The sequence below is a fragment of the Oncorhynchus tshawytscha genome, linkage group LG23 (genome assembly GCF_018296145.1).
Source record: "Oncorhynchus tshawytscha isolate Ot180627B linkage group LG23, Otsh_v2.0, whole genome shotgun sequence".
NCBI classification, from domain to species: Eukaryota; Metazoa; Chordata; class Actinopteri; order Salmoniformes; family Salmonidae; genus Oncorhynchus; species Oncorhynchus tshawytscha.
In genome coordinates, this window is record NC_056451.1 from 5,168,986 (window position 1) to 5,193,124 (window position 24,139).

The 24,139-nt window shown below is 43.1% G+C and overlaps 2 protein-coding genes across 5 annotated transcripts; one reads left to right on the forward strand and one right to left on the reverse strand.

The window, feature by feature from the left end:
* Positions 1 to 1,545: 1,545 nt before the first annotated feature.
* On the reverse strand, positions 1,546 to 22,409 carry LOC112236442 (WD and tetratricopeptide repeats protein 1). Of its 4 annotated transcripts, none has more exons than XM_024405034.2 (16): positions 22,271 to 22,409; positions 18,185 to 18,323; positions 17,850 to 17,933; positions 17,678 to 17,724; positions 17,465 to 17,576; positions 17,180 to 17,367; positions 16,192 to 16,374; positions 15,761 to 15,855; positions 15,394 to 15,509; positions 15,129 to 15,201; positions 14,620 to 14,713; positions 14,286 to 14,456; positions 13,783 to 14,018; positions 13,362 to 13,530; positions 4,159 to 4,351; positions 1,546 to 3,698 (listed from the first exon to the last, which is right to left on the reverse strand). In XM_024405034.2, exons 2-16 carry the CDS (start codon positions 18,248 to 18,250, stop codon positions 3,495 to 3,497), a joined length of 2,031 nt encoding a protein of 676 aa, XP_024260802.2. In that variant the 5' UTR covers positions 18,251 to 18,323; positions 22,271 to 22,409; the 3' UTR covers positions 1,546 to 3,494. The 4 variants fall into 4 exon arrangements, with proteins under 4 accessions (XP_024260802.2, XP_024260801.2, XP_024260799.2 ...); XM_024405033.2 differs by lacking the exon at positions 22,271 to 22,409 and adding an exon at positions 19,091 to 19,238; XM_024405031.2 differs by lacking the exon at positions 22,271 to 22,409 and adding an exon at positions 18,815 to 19,079.
* On the forward strand, positions 21,081 to 22,809 carry LOC121840578. The gene is made up of 5 exons (XM_042304470.1): positions 21,081 to 21,153; positions 21,547 to 21,668; positions 21,755 to 21,806; positions 22,015 to 22,117; positions 22,205 to 22,809. The coding sequence occupies exons 2-5, from the start codon at positions 21,559 to 21,561 to the stop codon at positions 22,558 to 22,560; spliced, it is 621 nt and encodes a 206-aa protein (XP_042160404.1). The 5' UTR covers positions 21,081 to 21,153; positions 21,547 to 21,558; the 3' UTR covers positions 22,561 to 22,809.
* The last annotated feature ends 1,330 nt before the right edge of the window (positions 22,810 to 24,139 follow it).

Below are 24,139 nucleotides of genomic sequence, written 5' to 3' on the forward strand. Positions count from 1 at the left end.
ATTATTCAGCCCCTTTACTTTCAGTGCAGCAAACTCTCTCCAGAAGTTCAGTGAGGATCTCTGAATGATCCAATGTTGACCTAAATGACTAATGATGATAAATACAATCCACCTGTGTGTAATCAAGTCTCCGTATAAATGCACCTGCACTGTGATAGTCTCAGAGGTCCGTTAAAAGCGCAGAGAGCATCATGAAGAACAAGGAACACACCAGGCAGGACCGAGATACTGTTGTGAAGAAGTTTAAAGCCGGATTTGGATACAAAAAGATTTCCCAAGCTTTAAACATCCCAAGGAGCACTGTGCAAGCGATAATATTGAAATGGAAGGAGTATCAGACCACTGCAAATCTACCAAGACCTGGCCGTCCCTCTAAACTTTCAGCTCATACAAGGAGAAGACTGATCAGAGATGCAGCCAAGAGGCCCATGTTCACTCTGGATGAACTGCAGAGATCTACAGCTGAGGTGGGAGACTCTGTCCATAGGACAACAATCAGTCGTATATTCCACAAATCTGGCCTTTATGGAAGAGTGGCAAGAAGAAAGCCATTTCTTAAAGATCTCCATAAAAAGTGTCGTTTAAAGTTTGCCACAAGCCACCTGGGAGACACACCAAACATGTGGAAGAAGGTGCTCTGGTCAGATGAAACCAAAATTGAACCTTTTGGCAACAATGCAAAACGTTATGTTTGGCGTAAAAGCAACACAGCTCATCACCCTGAACACACCATCCCCACTGTCAAACATTGTGGTGGCAGCATCATGGTTTGGGCCTGCTTTTCTTCAGCAGGGACAGGGAAGATGGTTAAAATTGATGGGAAGATGGATGGAGCCAAATACAGGACCATTCTGGAAGAGAACCTGATGGAGTCTGCAAAAGACCTGAGACTTGGACGGAGATTTGTCTTCCAACAAGACAATGATCCAAAACATAAAGCAAAATCTACAATGGAATGGTTCAAAAATAAACATATCCAGGTGTTAGAATGGCCAAGTCAAAGTCCAGACCTGAATCCAATCGAGAATCTGTGGAAAGAACTGAAAACTGCTGTTCATAAATGCTCTCCATCCAACCTCACTGAGCTCGAGCTGTTTTGCAAGGAGGAATGGGAAAAAATTTCAGTCTCTCGATGTGCAAAACTGATAGAGACATACCCCAAGCGACTTACAGCTGTAATCGCAGCAAAAGGTGGCACTACAAAGTATTAACTTAAGGGGGCTGAATCATTTTGCACGCCCAATTTTTCAGTTTTTGATTTGTTAAAAAAGTTTGAAATATCCAATAAATGTCGTTCCACTTCATGATTGTGTCCCACTTGTTGTTGATTCTTCACAAAAAAATACAGTTTTATATCTTTATGTTTGAAGCCTGAAATGTGGCAAAAGGTCGCAAAGTTCAAGGGGGCCGAATACTTTCGCAAGGCACTGTATATTTCTGCACCTGGAACAGTGTGCAGGTGGAAAACATTGGTAATACAATCCAAATCGTCATTACCCTGGTTAAATACAGGTCGGAGGTGAAACACAAACTCAAGACAAGTGGTTCAACAATATTAGACCTCTTTTATTTTTCTCTTGCAGCAAACTTTGTCATTGGATTTTTCCCAAAGAAAACAAACAGATAAAAAAATGTCTTAAATTATTTTTTTTAACAAAGAAATTATACATGGAAGCCTAGTGTTAGAGGATTCCATCCTTAGGTTTTCTTTGAATCCACGTCATCAGTGAGCTGGAGGTTTGCTGGTCGGCCAGAGGACCGAGAGGCTCATTGTCCAAATTTGCCCTTTACAATGTTACCTTTAGACAAAATCTCATATAACCTCATAAGCAAAACTCCAACTGCAGCAGAGGACTCATGCTGGCTCCAAAGCTACAGGAAGGGAAAAATCCCTATCCCATTCTTCCCCCAAAACCTCCTGGGGAAAGCTGAAAGTGCTCGTGTAGGGATCCTGAACCCCAAAAGACACCAAATGGATAGTGTCTATGAAATTGCCTCTATGCCATGCATGAATGATATTAGGACTGGTGGTATTGCCCTAGGATAGTGAAATACCATTCTCTCTTCTTCACTTTCCCTCTCTCTGTTCAGAGCGTCAGTCCAACATAGGTTAACTTTCCCATAATTCCCAGGTTTTCTAGAAATACTGGTTGAAAGATTCCCGATTTTGTGCTTATTCCATCCGAATCCCGGTTCTCTACCGACTGGGATATCTCGAAAAACTGGGAAACTTGTGGAAATTACCAGAATTTTGCAACCTTTAGTACAACAAAGTTCGACAGATTTTCTGACCAATCAACACCTGACTATCAATTAAATCAAACCCTAAACGTAACCCCACAACCCTCCTTTAGAATTATCCATCTCTACATTGTTATCAACAAATGACAGAGGAGCAAATGTCTAAGTGTTGGAGAAAATGTGAGGAGCTACTGCTTCAGTCTGACAGCTTTGTCTTAACCTACATAATAAAAGTAAAAGGGAAACATTTTGCATACCTGTTAATAAAATAGGCATATAGAGCCACAAGAACTTCTCAACAACAGACAAAGCAAAATGCAACATGGATCCTTGGCCATTTTTTACTCTCAAAACTTAGAACAAATGCAGAGAAAAACATTTTTTTTTTTTGTCAGACCGAGTTTAAAAGAAACAAGGAGCACAATCCTATCAACACATTTCATTTGAGTTGGAGAAACACTTCAAGACTGGGTAACACTTAAAGTCAAGACTTCTTGTGCTCTCTTCCTGTTGACCAATATTGCAACAACTTTAAAAAAAGGATTGTAAATCAAAAACTTTATGTAGAGACTTTCAGAGCTGGAGAGGGGCTGAGTGTGACCTCTTATACTCCAATTGAAAAGCCCACTAGAGATGAAACAAAGCAACTTCCTGTGGCCTCAAATCTCATCCTCCAATGAGGACACCGACTATCGGGGCCTCGCTTTGACCTCTAACCTCTGAGCCGTCTGTAGGCTACACTACCAGAGGCCGGGGGCTTCTGCTTGTAGTGTTTCCCTCCAACGCGCTCCTCCTTGAAGAGGGTTTAGAAGTGGTTGACTCCTAGCTCATAGTGAGAGATAGGGGGGTGATGGAGTGCTCTCCTCTTCTTTACCGTACAGGCCCAATACCCCCAGCCTTGGAGCAATGGAGGGAGAGGCCGAGGTGATGTCGATGGTGTTCTTTAAAAAAAGGTGAAAGGTCGTCGTCGTCACCCCCGTGGAATCCCCTCGTCAAACTGGTTTCCTCCAATCCTGCCTCGGGATGTGAAAGAGGAGGGCAGTGCATAGTGCAGAGCTGTGACATGACATTCACTCAATGTTGCTTTCGTTTTAGAGGGGTGAATGAAACATTGACAAACAGAATATCTATGGTGCTTTTTTCCCCTCCTCACAGACACACACACAGACAGCCTCAGGGTTTGGGAGGGGGTAGGGGAGGAGTGCCTTGTGCCCTGCTGCCTCCATACTGTATGTGGTGTTGGGCCCGCTAGTCTAGCTGGGCCGGCACTGCACCTGGCCGTCTGAGCTGTCCTCATCGTCCGAGCCCTCTGGCCCGCGGCCGCTGAGGCCCGTGATGCGGTAACCCATGTTGAGCAGCATGACCTCCAGGGGGTCGGCATTCATACGCCGCTGGTTGGCTGCAGCGGCGCCCTCCATGTCCTCCACCACGCGCCCGTTCCCACTCTCACTCTCCGTCTGGATGACAGAGGGAAAAGGATGGAGAAAGAAAGGTAAGGAAGGGGTTCACTTCTGGTGTATTGTAAAGTCAGCCTTTTATTTTTTATTTTATTATTATTATTTTTTTTACATCAGACTACTACAAAAGGAGGCCATAGGAAAGGATAGATCATCCTGCAGCCTCAAATGTGACAATCCAATAACCAGATGTACTATTGGGTTCATTTATTGCGTAAACCTTGATAGTTTTTAATGCATTGGCAGCAAAAAAAATTTTTTTGCAACAAATACATTCAATCAAAGAATCAATCATGTTGGTGATTGAATGGATTGCTTCTTAAATGAATCTATTCTATGCATAGTGTCCTTGGTCCTGCTTCTCGCTGTATATAGCCTACCATTCCACACAAAATAAGTTTGCTCATTGGGGAAATTAAGTTATTTGAATTTAATAGAATTTAATAATGTTGATAATGACCTCCGGCCTGGGGTTCCAGAGCCGCACCACAGGGTCGATGCCGCTGGTAGCCAGGAAGCAGTAACTGGGGTGAGGCTGCAGGCAGTTGACTATGGACTCGTCCCCCTGGAGGATCCGCACCAGGTTAGCAGTCTCCTTCTCCCAGATGAAAAAGGAGCCGTCGTCGGAGCCGCTCACAATGTACTGGCCTTTACTGTGGGTGGGGGGGATTATATATACACACACTAAACAAAAATACAAACGCAACAATCTCAAAGATTTTACTGAGTTACAGTTCATATAAGGAAAATCAGTCAATTTAAATAAATTCACATGACTGGGAATACAGATATGCATCTGTTTGAAACAGATACCTTAAAAAAAAAAGTAGGGGTGTGGATCAGAAAACCAGTCAGTATCCGGTGTGACCACCATTTGCCTCATGCAACGCGACACATCTCCTTCGTATGGAGTTGATCAGGCTGTTTATTGTGGCCTGTGGAATATTGTTGCACTAGTCTTCAATGATTGTGCGAAGTTGCTGGATATAGGCGGGAACTGGAACAATCTGTCATACACGTCGATCCAGAGCATCCCAAATGTGCTCAACGGGTGACATGTCTGGTGAGTATGCAGGCCATGAAGAACTGGGACATTTTCAGCTTCCAGGAATTGTGTACAGATCCTTGCAACATGTGGCCGTGCATTATCATGCTGAAACATGAGGTGATGCCAGCGAATGAATGGGACAATGGGCCTCAAGACCTGTGCATTCAAACTGCCATAGATAAAATGCAATTGTATTCATCATCCATAGCTTAAGCCTGCCCATACCATAACCACACCTCCACTATGGGGCACTCTGTTCACAACGTTGACGTCAGCAAATCGCTTGCCCACATGACTCCATACACATGTGGCTGGGAGGTCAGTTGGACGTACTGCCAAATTCTCAAAAACGAGAGAGCCATCTTATGGTAGAGAAATGAACATTTCATTATCTGGCAACAGCTCTGGTAGACATTCCTGCAGTCAGCATGCCAATTGCATGCTCCATGCACATTTTAATATCCCCAGCACAAGGTGCACTTGTGTAATGATCATGCTGTTTAATCAGCTTCTTGATATGCCACACCTGTCAGATGGATGGACTTTCTTTGCAAAGGAGAAATGCTCACTCAGGGATGTAAATACATTGTGCAATTTTTGGTTGTGGAGAAATACGTACGTATGAAACATTTCTGGGATCTTTATTTCAGCTCATGAAACAGGACCAAAACTTTACATGTTGCTTTTATATTTTTCAAAGGGAGAGAGAGTCAACTACTAAACCTTGTCATTGTTTGATACTGCACACAGGTGGCAGAGACATTTCCGTAGCATTTCATTTGAAGGGTACTTAAATAAGGACTTCATAATGCATTCATAATCAAAAAGTTCATAAGCAGTACATGAGCATTATTTCATTCTTATGTCAACTACACAATTTGATACCTTATGAACTGCTCATGAACGTGTTATGAAGTTCAGGAGGCACCAACGTTTCTATAGAACAGCATCATGTTTTCTTTAAAAAGGTTTTAAAAAATGCTGTACATTTCTATACAGTGCATATGAAAAGTATTCAGACACCTTCCCCTTTTCCATATTTTGTTACATTACAGCCTTATTCTAAAATATATTTTTTTTAAATCCTCAATCTACACACAATACCCCATAAAGACAAAGCAAAATACCTTATTTACATATGTATTCAGACCCTTTGCTATGAGACTTGAAATTTAGCTCCGGTGCATCCTGTTTCCATTGATCATCCTTGAGATGCTTCTACAACTTGATTGCAGTACACCTGTGATAAATTCTATTGGTTGGACATGATTTGGAAAGGCACACACATTTTGGGCAATATGCAGAGGTGGAATCTTTCCATTTGGAATATTTAGGATTTAACAGAAATATATGCAAATTAATACCATTTTTAAATGTAGATGTTTTTTGCATTGGATATATTTACCATATCATATGGAGACAGACACATAAACCTTTCACCTTATCATAAGTAGACAATTGCAAATGATTAAATCCTTCCAATAGAAAAATAATAAAATTGTTACAAATTTAACTTTAATTAAATAAATTGACTCTTCACATGGAATGATTTCATGGAACAAATTATATTGAATGATCCATCACATCTCCTAAAAACATTTAACATACATCTGTAAAATGACAGTCTAGAAACTAAAGCTTTGGTTGTCTTCCTCTCAGGCTTCCATGTCTTCTCCCTGGATCTCCCCAATGTCCACCTCTTGAACATCAGTCTTTGAGGCCTCATCTTCACTGTCACTTTCCAACCTTGTTGAGGATGGCTCGTTGTCAGGCTCAAAAAGCCTCAATTTTCCCGGATTGCCACCAATTTTTCAACCCTTGTATTGGTCAGCCTGTGGCGTGCTTTGGTGTGTGTGTTCCCAAACAAGGACAAGTTGCACTCTGAGGCGACTGATGTTTGTGGGATTTGGAGGATGATGGAGGCAACAGGGGAACAAGCCTCAGATCCACAAAGTCCCTTCCACGAGGTGGCTGATGAGATATTGGCATGACTGCCATATTACATCTCCATCCCAAAGCCCTTGCTTGGAAGTGTACTTCGCCAGACTGCCAAGAACTTTGCCCTCATGCAGGCCAAGGTGGCGAGACACGGTAGTGATGACACCACAGGCCTTGTAGATCTCTGCACCAGACAGGATGCGCTTGCCAGCATACTTGGTGTCCAACATGTACGCTGCGGCGCGTATGGGCTTCAGGCAGAAGTCTTCACACTTTTTGATGTATTTCAGAACTGCAGTTTCCTCTGCTTGGAGCAGCAGTGAAGTGGGCAGGACAGTACGGATTTATTATCTTACATCTGCAAGCAGAGTCTGAACATCAAACAGGATGGCATTGTCTCCCTCAATCTGTGCAATGGCTACTGCTATAGGTTTCAGGAGTTTCAGGCTGCTTACCACTCTCTCCCAAAATACATCATCCAGGAGGATCCTCTTGATGGGGCTGTCCATATCGGCATACTGTGATAGGGACATTTCTTGGAGAGACTTCTTCCCCTCAAGGAGACTGTCAAACATGACAACACCACCCAAACGGGTGTTGCTGGGCAGCTTCAATGTGGTGCTCTTATTCTTCTCACTTTGCTTGGTGAGGTAGATTGCTGCTATAACTTGATGACCCTTCACATACCTAACCATTTCCTTGGCTGTCTTGTAGAGTGTATCCATTGTTTCCAGTGCCATGATATCCTTGAGGAGAAGATTCAATGCATGAGCAACTCAGCCAATGGGTGTGATGTGAGGGTAGGACTCCTCCACTTTAGACCAAGCATTCTTCATGTTTGCAGCATTGTCTGTCACCAGTGCAAATACCTTCTGTGGTCCAAGGTCATTGATGACTGCCTTCAGCTCATCTGTAATGTAGAGACCGGTGTGTCTCTTGTGCCTTGTGTCTGTGCTCTTGTAGAATACTGGTTGAGAGGTTGAGATGATGTAGTTAATTATTCCCTGCCCACGAACATTCAACCACCAATCAGAGATATTTGCAATAAAGTCTGCTTTCTCTATGATGTGCTTGACCTTCACTTGAACTCTGTTGAACTCTGCATCCAGCAAATTAGTAGAGAGGACATGTAGATAAAGCATTGGAGGGGTGTATGCTGGGCAAAGAACATTCAGAAATTTCTTCCAATACCTGTGTGCATCAGAGGTGAACAAGTTGCATACACAGCTCAAGCAAGACATTCATAAACATTTCTCTGACTACGTACCTCCATTGAGTTAAAAAAAAAAATCTGATTCCTGTTGCTATCGATAAGGTGTCTGATTCACAATTTTCATCTTGAATAGAAGTAGAGGGACTTTTGTCAGAGGTTGCTTGTTGTGAGCGCTGAGGGAACTTTATGCACTTGGCCAGATGATTCAGCATCTTTGTTGCATTTTTCACATATGATTTGCCACAGTATTGGCAAATGTACACAGCTTTTCCTTCTACATTAGCTGCAGTGTAATGTCTCCACACATCACATAGAGACCTGTGGCATTTTCCTGTAAAGATTAGAAAACAATGAGTAAAAAAACAAACAAATACAATTCCATGTACAGATAAATAGATAAGCAGTTAGATTAAACAACTCCTTTGTAAGATAAATATTTTAAAATGAAACATATGGAAACAGGTGAATTAACACTCCTCCGTTAGCAGGATCAAGCAAGCTAAAACCCACATGGTAGCAAAAACGAACTAGCAGAAATTGTTAACAAGTTAGAAATTATTTTAAAAAACACTGTTATAGGCTACTATTTACTAGTTAACAAAAAATCATATAGGTCATAAAATATATTCACCCCACCCAGTATTGTAATCAAAACTTACCAGAAAGCATGTAGTCTTTGGCTCAGACAGTGTAGTAGTGTGGGCTCAATAGCATCTCATTAGTGTGCAAGATCTTGAGAATCAGCTGTACATGTGATGGAAGAATGCACTGTGCATGCAGAGGGTTGCAATTCCATTGAATTGTGGATTTAACCAAAATATGCCACAATACCTAGAATTGCTTTATGTGTATCCCACAAAAAAGGTTCACTGTTGTTATAAGCTGACGTTTTTGATTAATTTAAGCAAAATTCCCCAAATTCATGGGCTTAACTTCCCAGGAAATAATTCCGTAGATTTACCAGAAAGTTTCTGACCCTTCACAACCGGAGATACACCTGTCTATAAGGCCCCACCGTTGACAGTGCATGTCAGAGCAAAAACCAAGCCATGAGGTTAAAGGAATTGTCCATAGAGATCCGATACAGGATTGTGTCCTGGCACAGATCTGGGGAAGGTTACCAAAAAATGTCTGCAGCATTGAATGTCTCCAAGAACACAGTGGCCTCCATCATTCTTAATTGGAAGAAGTCTGGAACCACCAAGACTCTTCCTAGAGCTGTCCGCCTGGCCAGATTGAGCAATCGGGGGAGAAGGGCCTTGGTCAGGGAGGTGACCAAAAACCCGATGGTCACTCTGACAGAGCTCCAGAGTTCCTCTGTGGAGATGGGAGAACCTTCCAGAAGGACAACCACCTCCGCAGGACTCTACCAATCAGGCCTTTATGGTAGAGTGGCCAGACGGAAGCCACTCTTCAGTAAAAGGCACATGACAGCCTGCTTGCCAAAAGGCATCTAAACAAGATTTTCTGGTCTGATGAAAACAAGATTGAACTCTTTGGCCTGAATCTCAAGTCTGGAGGAAACCTGGCACCATCCGTACAGCGAAGCATGGTGGTGGAAGCATCAGGGACTGGGAGACTAGTCAGGATCGAGGGAAAGATGAACGGAGCAAACTACAGAGAGATCCTTGATGAAAACCTGCTCCTGAGCACTCATGACCTCAGACTGGGGGCGAAGGTTCACTTTCCAACAGGACAACGACTCTAAGCACACAGCCAAGACAACACAGGAGTGGCTTCGGAACAAGTCTCTGAAAGTCCTTGAGTGGCCCAGCCAGAGCTCGGACTTGAACCCGATCGAACATCTCTGGAGACCTGAAAATAGCTGTGCAGCTACACTCACCATCCAACTTGACAGATCTTGAGGATCTGCAGAGAATGGGAGAAACTGCCCAAATATAGGGTTGCCAAGATTGTAGCATCATACCCAAGAAGACTTGAGGCTGTAATCGCTGCCAAAGTTGCTTCAACAAAGTAGAGTGAAGGGTCTGAATACTTATGTAAATGCGATGTTATTTATTTATTTTTTACATTTGCAAAAATGTCGAAACCTGTTTTTGATTGGTCATTATGGGGTATTGTGTGTAGATTGATGATGCATTTATTTATTTAAAAAAAAAATCAATTTTAGAGTAAAGCTGTAACGTAACAAAATGTGTCTGCGCATGCTCTGAGGACGAGACGGCATCCCCAGCCGCGTCCTCAGAGCATGCGCAGACCAGCTGGCTGGTGTGTTTACGGACATATTCAATCATTCCTTATCCCAGTCTGCTGTTCCCACATGCTTCAAGAGGGCCACCATTGTTCCTGTTCCCAAGAAAGCTAAGGTAACTGAGCTAAACGACTACAGCCCCGTAGCACTCACTTCCGTCATCATGAAGTGCTTTGAGAGACTAGTCAAGGACCATATCACCTCCACCCTACCTGACACCCTAGACCCACTCCAATTTGCTTACCGCCCCAATAGGTCCACAGACGACGCAATCTCAACCACACTGCCCTAACCCATCTGGACAAGAGAAATACCTATGTGAGAATGCTGTTCATCGACTACAGCTCAGCATTTAACGCCACAGTACCCTGCAAACTCGTCATCAAGCTCGAGACCCTGGGTCTCGACCCCGCCCTGTGCAACTGGACTTCCTGACGGGCCACCCCAGGTGGTGAGGGTAGGTAACAACATCTGAGCCCTCTCCTGTACTCCCTGTTCACCCACGACTGCGTGGCCATGCACGCCTCCAACTCAATCATCAAGTTTGCTGACGACACTACAGTGGTAGGCTAGATTACCAACAACGACGAGACGGCCTACAGGGGGAGGTGAGGGCCCTCACACTCAACGTCAACAAAACAAAGGAGATGATTGTGGACTTCAGGAAACAGCAGAGGGAGCACCCCCCTATCCACATCGACGGGACAGTAGTGGAGAGGGTAGTAAGTTTTAAGTTCCTCGGCGTACACATCACGGACAAACTGGATTGGTCCACCCACACAGACAGCATTGTGAAGGAGGCACAGCAGCAAAGAAGAAATTCGGCTTCTCACCAAAAGCACTCACGACCTTCTACAGACGCACAATCGAGAGCATCCTGTCGGGCTGTATCACCGCCTGTTCACTCCGCTATCATCCAGAAGGCGAGGTCAGTACAGGTGCATCAAAGCTTGGACCGAGGGACTGAAAAACAGCTTCTATCTCAAGGCCATCAGACTGTTAAACAGCCACCACAAACATTGAGTGGCTGCTGCCAACATACTGACTCAACTCCAGCTCACTTTAATAATGGAAATTGATGGAAAAATGTATCACTAACCACTTTAAACAATGCCACTTAATATAATGTTTACATACCCTACATTACTCATCTCATATGTACAGTGGGGCAAAAAAGTATTTAGTCAGCCACCAATTGTGAAAGTTCTCCCACTTAAAAAGATGAGGCCTTTAATTTTCATCATAGGTACACTTCAACTATGACAGACAAAATGAGAAAAAAAATCACATTGTAGGATTTTTTATGAATTTATTTGCAAATTATGGTGGAAAATAAGTATTTGGTCAATAACAAAAGTTTCTCAATACTTGTTATATACCCTTTGTTGGCAATGACAGAGGTCAAACGTTTTCTGTAAGTCTTCACAAGGTTTTCACACACTGCCGCTGGTATTTTGGCCCATTCCTCCATGCAGATCTCCTCTAGAGCAGTGATGTTTTGGGGCTGTTGCTGGGCAACACAGACTTTCAACTCCCTCCAAAGATGTTCTATGGGGTTGAGATCTGGAGACTGGCTAGGCCACTCCAGGACCTTGAAATGCTTCTTACGAAGCCACTCCTTCGTTGCCCAGGCGGTGTGTTTGGGATCATTGTCATGCTGAAAGACCCAGCCACGTTTCATCTTCAATGCCCTTGCTGATGGAAGGAGGATTTCACTCAAAATCTCACGATACATGGCCCCATTCATTCTTTCATTTACACGGATCAGTCGTCCTGGTCCCTTTGCAGAAAAACAGCCCCAAAGCATGATGTTTCCACCCCCATGCTTCACAGTAGGTATGGTGTTCTTTGGATGCAACTCAGCATTCTTTGTCCTCCAAACACAACGAGTTGAGTTTTTACCAAAAAGTTATATTTTGGTTTCATCTGACCATATGACATTCTCCCAATCTTCTTCTGGATCATCCAAATGCTCTCTAGCAAACTTCAGACGGGCCTGGACATGTACTGGCTTAAGCAGGGGGACACGTCTGGCACTGCAGGATTTGAGTCCCTGGCGGCGTAGTGTGTTACTGATGGTAGGCTTTGTTACTTTGGTCCCAGCTCTCTGCAGGTAATTTACTAGGTCCCCCCCTGTGTAGTTCTGGGATTTTTGCTCTCCGTTCTTGTGATCATTTTGACCCCACGGGGTGAGATCTTGCGTGGAGCCCCAGATCGAGGGAGATTATCAGTGGTCTTGTATGTCTTCCATTTCCTAATAATTGCTCCTACAGTTGATTTCTTCAAACCAAGCTGCTTACCTAGTGCAGATTCAGTCTTCCCAGCCTGGTGCAGGTCTACAATTTTGTTTCTGGTGTCCTTTGACAGCTCTTTGGTCTTGGCCACAGTGGAGTTTGGAGTGTGACTGTTAGAGGTTGTGGACAGGTGTCTTTTATACTGATAACAACTTCAAACAGGTGCCATTAATACAGGTAACGAGTGGAGGACAGAGGAGCCTCTTAAAGAAGAAGTTACAGGTCTGTGAGAGCCAGATCTTGCTTGTTTGTAGGTGACCAAATACTTATTTTCCACCATAATTTGCAAATAACTTAATTAAAAATCCTACAATGTGATTTTCTGGATTATTTTTCTCATTTTGTCTATCATAGTTGAAGTGTACCTATGATGAAAATTACAGGCCTCTCACCTTTTAAGTGGGAGAACTTGCACAATTGGTGGCTGACTAAATACTTTTGCCCCACTGTATATACTGTACTCGATACCATCTACTGCATCTAACCTATGCCGTTCTGTACCATCACTCATTCATATATCTTTATGTACATATTCTTTATCCCTTTACACTTGTGTGTATAAGGTAGTAGTTGTGGTATTGTTAGGTTAGATTACTCGTTGGTTATTACTGCATTGTCAGAACTAGAAGCACTGCATTGTCGGAACTAGAAGCACAAGCATTTCGCTACACTCGCATTAACATCTGCTAACCATGTGTATGTGACAAATAAAATTTGATTTAAACTAAAGGGCTCTGAATACTTTCCGAATGCACTGTATCCTCCCAAAAATGTAATGGGAAAACATAGCCAACGTTTTAGAACGCAGTGTCTTCTTCAGGGTTGACTATACATTAGCCAGCACCTCTACAAAAAAAATGTGCGCCATCAGCTCATGCTTTTCTTTAGGTCAACAACTAATATTAACATAGTGTTTTTAGAATGTATAATATATCAGTGTCTAAAATGCTCCACTGACCTGCCAAAGAAGTTGGCCTCCTTGATGTCTGTGGTGGTGTTACAATGACCACAGTAGCGGTGTTTGTAGTCGTAGCTGCGCTCTCTCAAGACGACCTCGTCTTCCGGGATGGACTCCTTCCTGCTGAACGTGTGGAAGCGGATTGAGCTGTTGCCCTTTTTGTCCTCAGCTACAAACAGACACGACATGGAAATAAACAAAGAAAATATCCGTACTCTAATTAACACTGTATTAATTTGCACAATTGCCCTTGTGGAATACATAAGGTATTTTGAATTGAATCGACATCATATAAAAACACATATTGTAAGTCAATGTGGAAAGGTGATGGGAAAAGTCAGAGGTCAGCCAAAATCACACTTTATTTGTGGGGGGAAACAGACGATTAACCAACCCAGCATCACCATTAACCCCTTCTCACCAGAGTCCATCTTGGAGAAGAGGGCGGCCTTGATATCCTTATCTAGGGCATCGCAGGCGCAGCTGTGGGCTTGCTCGGGGAACTTGCCCTTGAAGTCATCCAAGCACTCCAGAGCCTCGGCCACATACTTCAGCTCAAAGAGGCAGCGTGCCAACCGGAAGTGGGCCTTCAGGTGCCCAGGGTTGAGGGACAGGGCTTTCAGACAATCCCTCAGCGCATCATAGTGGTCACCGTCCCTGGGGGAGAGAGAGAACACATCACACACAACAGTAAATACCACACAGTCACACACATACCAGCATAGTGGTAAACCGCTTTAAACGTGACGAAACAAGGACGTTATACCTGAACTCAAACGTTTTTTTTTGTTCTTCTGTTGCAAAACATTTTGCTACAGTATGCCCTACTGAACATGACCGTGTTCTGTAATAGGAGAAACACAGAAGGAGAGTAAACAAGGCTAACGGGTTAGCTCGGGCTCTAGGTTGAAAAAGCCGCCTTACCACTTGCGCTTCATGTAGGCGGCGGCGCGGTTCCCGTACAGCATGGCGTTGTGGCTGGCCTCGTGGATGCCCAGACTGTAGAACTGGATGGCCTGCGTCCACTGCTGCCGCGCAAACGCGTCGTTGGCCTGCTGCTTTATCCGCTCCAAGTGAAGAGGCAGCTCGCCAGAACTAGGAAAGAAAGATGAGGACGAGATGAGAATGTGATAAGAGAGAAACTAGGGATGTCACCCTACCGTAGTGTTTCTATAAATACACTGGGGCTAGGCTGTTGCGAAATGTAACATGTGGGTGAAAATGAACGATTAAAATCAAACATGAGAAAAAAGGTTACCCAGAGAAAACTCTGCTTTCTGCGAATCGAAGTCGGCTGGCTGGCAAGTGAATTCCATTTGACACACCGTTGGTTGTCTTTCCATTCTGAACATCTGTTGGGATATCAAGATTTTACAAATCCCCATACAGTTCTGGGCATTACAAAGTTGTAGTGCGGCACAGTAAAGAACATTTGCCGCAAAGTGGATGTAACTGCACTGACAGGAACATTTGTCAAAAATGCATTTCATTACATGGGTTATTGTCAAGTGATTGATAATGACCTTGGTGGTTGATGTCACCCTGTGAGAGAGTAATTTGTCACATAGACAATGTACCTTGATGTAGATTGCTGCTGCAAGGCATTTTGAAGAATTCACTTTTTAATGCCCAGATCTGCATATAAACTATGGGCAGACTTTCAGCAAGCAACTACCCCCCTCCATTGGTCATAAATAATACATTCTGTATATGTCATTTTAATGGCCAAATACTGTAGTAAGCTTTGGGCTATTTACATAGTCATACCTGTTAATTGGCACTTTTTGGGAAGCAGATAGGTGTACGGCTTCTGTTTGAACGTCAAGTCAAATAGATACACCTGCAGGCAAGAGAAAACACATTCCCGGCAAAGTTACCCTTTTGAACCAACCACTGGTAAACATCAACTTTAATGATTTGCATAAAGTAGTATGCTTGTTGCAATTCAAACCTGACAATCTGAGAAAGAGATGGTGAGCTGACCTGGAGGTTTAACTCCTAGGACGTTTCCTCTTCTAGGAAGCAGCCTTACCTGTTCTCCTCCCATGTTAACTAGCAGTTCGGTGCCGTCGGGGCTGAAGGTGACGTAGGTGGCCACTAGGACCCTCAGGCGGTTATTGTAGTCAGGGAGCTTCACTGGCAGGTGCCCTGAGGTAACAGATCAAGGAGAAGAAGTTGGGTGAGAGGCATACAGAATCACCTTACCTGTCCCACTAGTTTAGTTCCATATACTGAAAATGACTGCGTTATAACCCATACATTGTCCATGTGTGTTTTTACTGTTTATAATACATTGTAGATACTGTATGGGCTTCATAGAAAGTGTTCACAGCAGGGAGGGGGGGGTATTAATACATTTTGTGCAATAAGCCAAACCATACGATCACACACACACACACCTGCGACATAATACTGCCCCGCTCCGTCTGGGATGGGCTTCTGCCTGTCGCAGAATGTGTGCACTCCTGCCGATGTGCTCTGACTCGCAGACTTCCTGTGAATGGAAGTGGAGGAGAGAAACATAAATGATTACCAAATCATGCGCCATCTGTGTATATAAGAAGTCTCAAAGCTGAGAAAATAACATTGGTATGACTGATGATAGCCCAGAGTAGTAGGGAGACATATTAGACGTTCTATCCAATAGTCGTGCATATTCCTTACGTGATATGAAATTAAAAACGATTCAATTAAACTCAAATTTGACAGTAAAGGCAGCGAGAGCTAAATCCTAACGTCAGACTTGAGATGACTTGGACTTTCAGGTCAATAGAAACATGAGTCACATGCATCGATCTCAAGTTAGGATTCGAGCCTGACCACTACACACCTGTGGTTGTGGATCATGCGCATGTCGTAGAGGCGTACAAAGGGCCCGTTGGCCCCCACTGCTAGGTAGTTATTATTTTGCGGATTGACAGCCAAACACTTGGCCTCCACCAGCTGACCACAGTATTCCGTCAGGTCGATGAGCACTTCTGAACACTTACTGCTCTCCCTCAGGTCATATTGCCTAAAATAGTAGTAGAAGAAAGCACATCATGAGGACCTCAATCATCTCCAGAGAGTCAGAACTAAGCTCTTTAAAATATTGTTTTTTTGAATTCTAATCAAATACTAGACTTTTGCAAGGTTTAATTGCAAGGTTTAATTAAAACTGCAATGTGTCCAAAGCCAGCTTGCTCAAAAAGAAACGACTAACTACTATACTATCTGTACGTGGGAGCCATATTTTGAAGTTGTAGACTACTGGTTAGGTTAGTCAAAAAAACAAAAACACAAGCCACGATTGCAACATTGGCCAGTTGAGTCATAAGTAGCGGGGGCAGTCAGGCAGTGACGTACTATAGAGAGAGTAAGATACTAAAGCCCCCCCCCCACTGCCTGTGTCTGAGCTGACCCCCTTATGGGAACCATTGCCTGTAGCCAACCACGCATCTGCAGTAGTCCCCAATGCCCACCTGAGCTTTGAAGGGTAGTTAAAGGGTATTCTCTGGAGGTACATTAACTTCCAAGACAGTGTGTGATGGAAGTGCTGCTGGAGGCATGTGGCCACAGAGACCCAGAGAAGAGGTGCCTGGGAGGGCCAAGGAACTGGTAGGGAACAGCTTGAGGTAAGAAAGGGGCCCATAGCATAACACTTCCACTCCAACCTTACTGTTTCATGTCATCTTTTCACCTTCGATATTCTACTACAATCCAGTAGATATAACATGATGCATCTGACAATGTATCTGACACAGTGTCACCTTAACCAATGAACATCTTTGGATGCGACAAGGATGCTCCAATGGTTAGCTAGCTACTGGGGCTCTGACCTGATGATGCCGTCCTCCGCAGCACTCCAGAAGGTGTTAGGCCACATGGGGGCCGTAGCAATGCGCTTGACGCGGTTGGTGTGGTCGGAGAACATGTGGATGGTCTCCTTGACCGACACGTCGTGCACGTGAACCTTGGTGTCCGCTGCACCCGTCACGAGGATACGGTCACCTGAGTGAGGGAGAAACTGCAAGAGGGCACGGGAAAAAAGGAGAGGATAAAATAAGAAAGAAGCTTCATTTCTACACAAATAGATTTTCCCATCAAGCAGTTTATGTTTTTACCTTCACAGAGAAGATGTTTGCTGCATGCCCTGTGTGCATAGTGGTGAGCTTCTTGTGTTTGAAGGGGTCCCAGATGATGCAATGTTGGTCATCTGAGCCCGATGCCAGCAGACTGCATAGAACAAGAGTAAACATTACAGATAGGCCAACATAAATGTAGGAGTGTTAAATATGGTAATTTAAATAGAACCCTGGTTTCAGCTCAGGACTTACTCTCCCTGTTCGTTCCATTCCAGGCAGTTCACACACCCAGTGTGGCCCTGTTGACACAACAGTAACAGGCTGTCAGATTGGCAAAGGAATTAATGTTGTATGTGTGCACACACACACACACACACACACACACACACACACACACACACACACACACACACACACAAATCACCTGCAACTCTGCCTCCAGTCCAAGTCTACTGATGAAGGGGTCTGTGACATGATACTGCCTTTGGAAGCCCAATGCTCTCTTGTCCTGCAGACATTAAGGCAAAACATCACCTGTCTCTCCCCAAAATCTCCTGTCTCACCCTGTCCAACATAATTAAAGTATTTTGGTGAATACTAGTGTTCATTATTGAATAAATTGCAATGCAGATTGCATTTCAGAGTTGTTGATTTTGCTCATGTATCCTGAAAAGAAAATAAGAAAATGTTAAATTCTGTGGGAATTATTTGGGGCAGTTTGTTTATTTCATAAAAATGGGCTTAAAACATTAGACTCACCCTGATCTGCCTGTGCAGGATATCTCTGGTGATGTTCACAGCAGACATGGCCTCACAGCAAGTCATAGAGCACGGACCAGAGGTGCAGGGTCCGAGGGTCAAAGGTCAGATGGCATCTGCACAGTCTCTAAGGAATGGGCTGCAATTTGAGAAATAGAATAGAACGGACATCACACAAAAGAACAAGCTTACTTAAATAGGATAAATGTGCAAACATAGATGTTTGTTTCTCTACTAGGTACGTCAGTCAATGGACACTGGAGTAATTTACACCTAAATTGATGAGGGGTTCCCAAGTGTTTGAGGTTTAAATACTGAAACATAACTGTTAGCTAACTAGAACAACAACTGGTTATATCTCAACTAGCCAAGCGGTGGTCTTCAGACAGCTATGTACACAAAATTCCTTCCTAATACTAGCCATTGCGACTGGTGATGTTTACATTAGCCAATTAACGTTAACGGTAGCTAGCTGGATTAGCTGCTGGGAAGCTAGCTACCAATAGCCAATAACAACAAACCGTATACGCACAGTGACAGCAGTCTAGGTTAGCCTCCCCAAAAATACAGACACAGCTCCGTCATCTTAACTATATATTTCTAGCATTCCCTAAAAAAAAAACGTTGTACCTGTGTCGTCTGGGCTTCAACTCGATATCGTTGCCCAAAATATCCAGATTACGATAGAACCAGCTATCCAGCCAGTTACTGTCTGAGCTACAATAGCTAGCTAGCTGAGCTAACATGAGATTATTTAATCAAGGAACAGGGAATTCTCTATGCTCTAGTTCTCTATCTAACACTTTAGCTACTCCTTACCAATGAAAGACAAACTGTAACAAGAGCGCTTCATATGACATATTTTTGGAAAGAATTTACAAGTGTTGACTGTCAATGCTTACTTACATGGGTTTATCAACTGACTGAACCCTCCCACTACCCTTACGTAAAATAGCTGACGTGAACGAGCCTTTGGATATGATTTTTAGGGAAAAAATTACGAGTGCACCGCTCTGTGAATTGCACCGCTGTTTATCTTCGTCGCACGACTGTACTGTTGAGTGACAGGTCAATTCCACAAATGAAAAAGTTTTAAAAATCCTTTGCATATTTTTTTTTTCTCAAGTGGTGGAAAGTATTTTTTGTAAATACTTTAAAGCACTACTTAAGTATTTTGGGGGGGATATCTGTACTTTACTATTTATATTTTTTACATCTTTTACTTTTACTTCACTACATTTATAAAGAAAATGATGTACTTTTTACTCCATACATTTTCCCTGTGAAGCAGGGACAGAAAAACAACCCCTGGTTATCCCTACTGCCTCTGATCTGGTGGACTGGCTAAACACAAATGCTTCATTTGTAAATTATGTCTAAGTGTCTGTAAATTTTAAAAATCATGAACACTGTACATCTGGTTTGCTTAATATAACGAATTTGACATTATTTATACTTTTACTTTTGATACTTTAGTATATTTTAGCAATTACATTTACTTTTGATACTTTAGTATATTTAAAACCAAATACTTTGACTTTTACTCAAGTAGTATTTACTGTGTGACTTTTACTTTTTACTTTTCCTCAAGTATGAAAATTGGATACTTTATCCAGGTCTGTATTTTCTACTTATTAACCTAATGCAACATGAGATCAGCAATGACATTCAGCACTGTTTTCCTGGTGAGATGTATGAAGGAGTGTGGCCTGTGGGAAAAAATAATGAATTAATAATAAATTAATCCTGAAATTATTCATAAAATAATAGATATATCCTGATACATATGTAAATGTAAATCAGGATATATAAATGTATCAAGACAGTCGTGAAGAGGTCACAACAAAGCCTATCCCCCCTCAGGAAACTGAAAAGATTTGGCATGGGTCCTCAGATCCTCAAAAGATTCTACAGCTGCACCATTGAGAGCATCCTGACGGGTTGCATCACTGCCTGGTACGGCAACTGCTCGGCCTCCGACCGCAAGGCACTACAGAGGGTAGTACGTACGGCCCAGTACATCACTGGGGCTAAACTGCCTGCCATCCAGGACCTCTACAACAGGCGGTGTCAGAGGAAGGCCCTAAAAATTGTCAACGACCCCAGCCACCCCAGTCATAGAATGTTCTCTCTACTACCGCATGGCAAGTGGTACCAGAGCGCCAAGTCTAGGACCAAAAGGCTTCTCAACAGTTTTTACCCCCAAGCCATAAGACTCTTGAACAAGTAATCAAATGGCTACCCAGACTATTTGCATTGCCCCCCCCCCACCACCACCACCAACCCCTCTTTTATGCTGCTGCTACTCTGTTAATCATATATGCATAGTCACTTTAACCATACCTACATGTACATACTACCTAAATTAGCACGACTAACCGGTGCCTGTATGTAGCCTCACTACAGTTATTTTTCACTGTCTTTTTATTGTTGCTTTCATTTCTTTACTTATCTATTGTTCACTTAATACCTATTTTTCTTACTTACAAATCACACTGTTGATTAGGGTCTGTAAGTAAGCATTTCACTGTAAGGTCTACACCTGTTGTATTCGGCGCACGCGTCAAATAAACTTTGATTTGATTTGAAATGGCATTTCATTACTCTCAATCATGATATTACTGTATGTCTTTGAGACTGGTCCAGTGGCATGGACAATCGTCTCATAAAGTGGAAAGCCCCTGTAGACATTCACCAGTGCTCACCGTTGTATCAACATTATGATATCAGATCAGTGCAGATGAGGAGAGCAAGCTGTTTTAGAGTATTGACTTTTTGAAATAGAGAAGCAGAGAACTCAGCTTCGCGGAAGTCACAGGTGAACCTTGCTGCTGTGCAATTAAAATAACAACCAAAGAGGTAGTGCTGAATTTCCCCAAACTTCTTTGCAGCTTCTATTTATTACAGCTGGTGGTCTGTCTTGGTGAGGCAAAGTGTTCAGTTCACAAGCTGGAGGCAGGCATCCAAGGGTAAGCACCCATTCTATAGATGTTCAACTTCTTTCTTAAGAGAAATTCTGAATGTGTGATTTAACCCTTGGCAAAGCCTGGCACAGAGGCTTCTTCTACACGCTCTGAAGAAGGCATAGCAGCCAAAACACGCACGTATGTGCTTTTAATTATCCTTGTGGACATGACAAGATCATAAATGCATTAACTTACATCAAAAATGAGGAGTGACATGGTATTTCTTCAAATATGAACATTTTATCACGAGTCATCCAAAGACTACCTTCAAAATGTTTTGTACACCTATTTTCACCCAGGCAGCACCTGCCGCCTCTAATTCTATGATCGATTTGTTGTGCCATAAACTGAAACTTGGGACTAAGTGTGCTTTTCTTCTTCTTCTGTGTATGTCAGGAAGTCAATGCCATGGTTCTGGAGATTGTGTGGAGACTCTTGTCACCAGTGCAGTGGAGCCTGTGTCTTCTATCCCTTCTGCTTCCCATAGTATCAATGATATGTGCGATCCGTTCAAAAAGGTAATACTTCCTCCTGTATTATGGCCCTTTATGAGCATTTTTTTTTAGGTATTGCTGACATCCTGTCTGCATTCTTCCATTCGTAGAAAGACATCCAGGTTGTCATTGGCTGAAATGGGACCGATCTCTGGTGAAAGGGTCAGTGTACAAAATACCTGGGAATGTCCCATTCACCTTACCAATTCATTTACATTACCATTAACTGTTGTTTGTGGATGTCCTGCTCCAGAAAATAGTAAATACATAAAAACGTAATGTAAAGCTGGAATTCAAATGTATGGAATAATCGAACTGAACTGAAACCAATGGCTCCCTCTGCTGATACTTATATGATTGCTCATTGCAGCCCCCAGATTCAACTGAGGCCAAGACCTCAGAACTAAGAAAGAACATCATTGGACCAGCATCCTCAAAAAGAAAGTCAACCCAGTCCCAAAGAGAGCACAGAGGTCAGAGTCAGTTGTTCATCACACTTGTAGTTGGACATGTTTCCCCACATCACACTCAGCTCACTGTTTATGTTTCACTCTGTGCAGGGTCTTTCCCAGGGCAGGACACCCCAAGGCCGGTGAAGAAGGCTTTGAGGCAGTTGCCTCCCTTACCTGAGCTGGAGAAGAGCAGTGTCCGACGACACAGCAGCTACACTGGGTCCGTAGTGTATGACGTTGTCGCCACAGAGGTTTGTAATCAATGGCCCACTACAGACAACAAGGCTTCTCAACAACAGACAGCAGACGGCAGCAACCACCTGGAGGAGGTAGATGAAAAGGGGGAAGTTCCGTTCCCTGTCTATGCCAAAGTCAACAAAACCAAAGTTTGCTCGAACTCATCAAGACGTTCACCACTGTATGCCAAAGTGAACAAGACTAGCTCCCGGACTGTGAAATCTTAACTACTGTTCTGCAGTGACTGATAAGTCAACACTGTGACCGACATGTCCTCCAAATACTAAATAGTCTACTATGCTTCATGCCAAACGTTTATTTGAGATAATTGCTTAACTCGTTTTGTTCTTTCTGAAATGTTTATATGCGTATGTGTTTCTTATGTTGTTTCTCAGGCCCGCAATGCTACAAAGGCACAGAAATGACTTCTGTTGTAATTTACTTGGGTCTCAAGACAATAAATGAAGTTTGTTTGCTCTATGTTCATTAATTATACTGCTCCGTCTACCAATTCTATCATAATCAGATCTAGACAAATGGAACGTTCCCCTTCTATTTTAAAATGGGCAGGACTCTGCAGTTGCTAGCAGCTTGTAGTGTTGTTTGAGTCTAAACAGAGACGGTTAGCTAGCTAAACTCTAGAACAGCAGCTGGCAGAGGAGAACGTATTCTCGACCCGCAATTACACATGTGCTAATCTCGACACACTCAAGGAGTTCATTTTCAGGTATGGCAGAAAAAGGGTCCATGCTATTCTTCCGCCCTATTGAAGTTAACATTTTAAAATGGTTAAGGGGTAGGTTTTAGTGAATGCACGTCCCAAGGATCCTGGGTATTACTGACCGTGTTCGTTATGTAACGTTAACGTTATTTAGCTAGCCAATAGACCAATATCTAAATGGCATAAAACTATATCTAGGTAGATAGAAAGCGAGATCTGTGTGGCGAACTTAATCAGAGCGAGAATCAGCTGTTTTCCTGTCATTTGGACTAACGTCAACTGGAATATGGGATCTTCAGCTGATGTTGACACTGTGATTCTGATACAACTGTATAGCATCCCCCTTGGCTCTTAAATTCAGTTTAGACTCTCTCACACCCCTCCATTAAACCACTCAAGCCCCCGTTATGTAATTTCGAGGTGCGTGTTCTTGCCAGCACAGTTGATCTGTTTGCCCAGAAATACTCACTGAAATTCCTGATGTTGCTGTGGCCCTACTTTGTAGCCTCTTGAGCAATTGCTGTGATATATAACAAGGGGGAGGGAAAGGCTTGTGTTTTGTTCCTTCCTATACTTTTCTCTCACTGTTCTGCACATCACATTGCTCTAGGGCTAGAACCGTTGTCCACTCAAGGAGCAGGTTCAGCAGGACACAACGTTTTGAAACGACCAGATAAAAATATGTTATGTAGAACAAACATGCATCTCCAACATGTAGAACAAGGAGTCATGTTGGTTCTATTTATGGCATTTCTATCTGCAACTGAATGTGGCCCAGAACTTCACACAGATACTCATATTATCACGCTCTTTTCTTGACAGGTGGAATGACCACCTCACAGAGATACCTGGAGTCTAAGCTGACAGGTAAAGCTTCCCAGTCTAAACAGTTTGCGCCTATATTATGACATTTTGGTCTTTGGCAGGTTTTTTTCCGGCTGTTCGTGCACACTACATTCTTTTCTTGAGGCAAGTTGTAGTTTGGTAGCAAAAGTCTACGCCCCTTCGTTGGTGATTGGTCAACAGTACTACTCCAAGTAGGAGTGTTTGTCATTCAACCAGAGTCTACTAGTTTTCATGCAAAA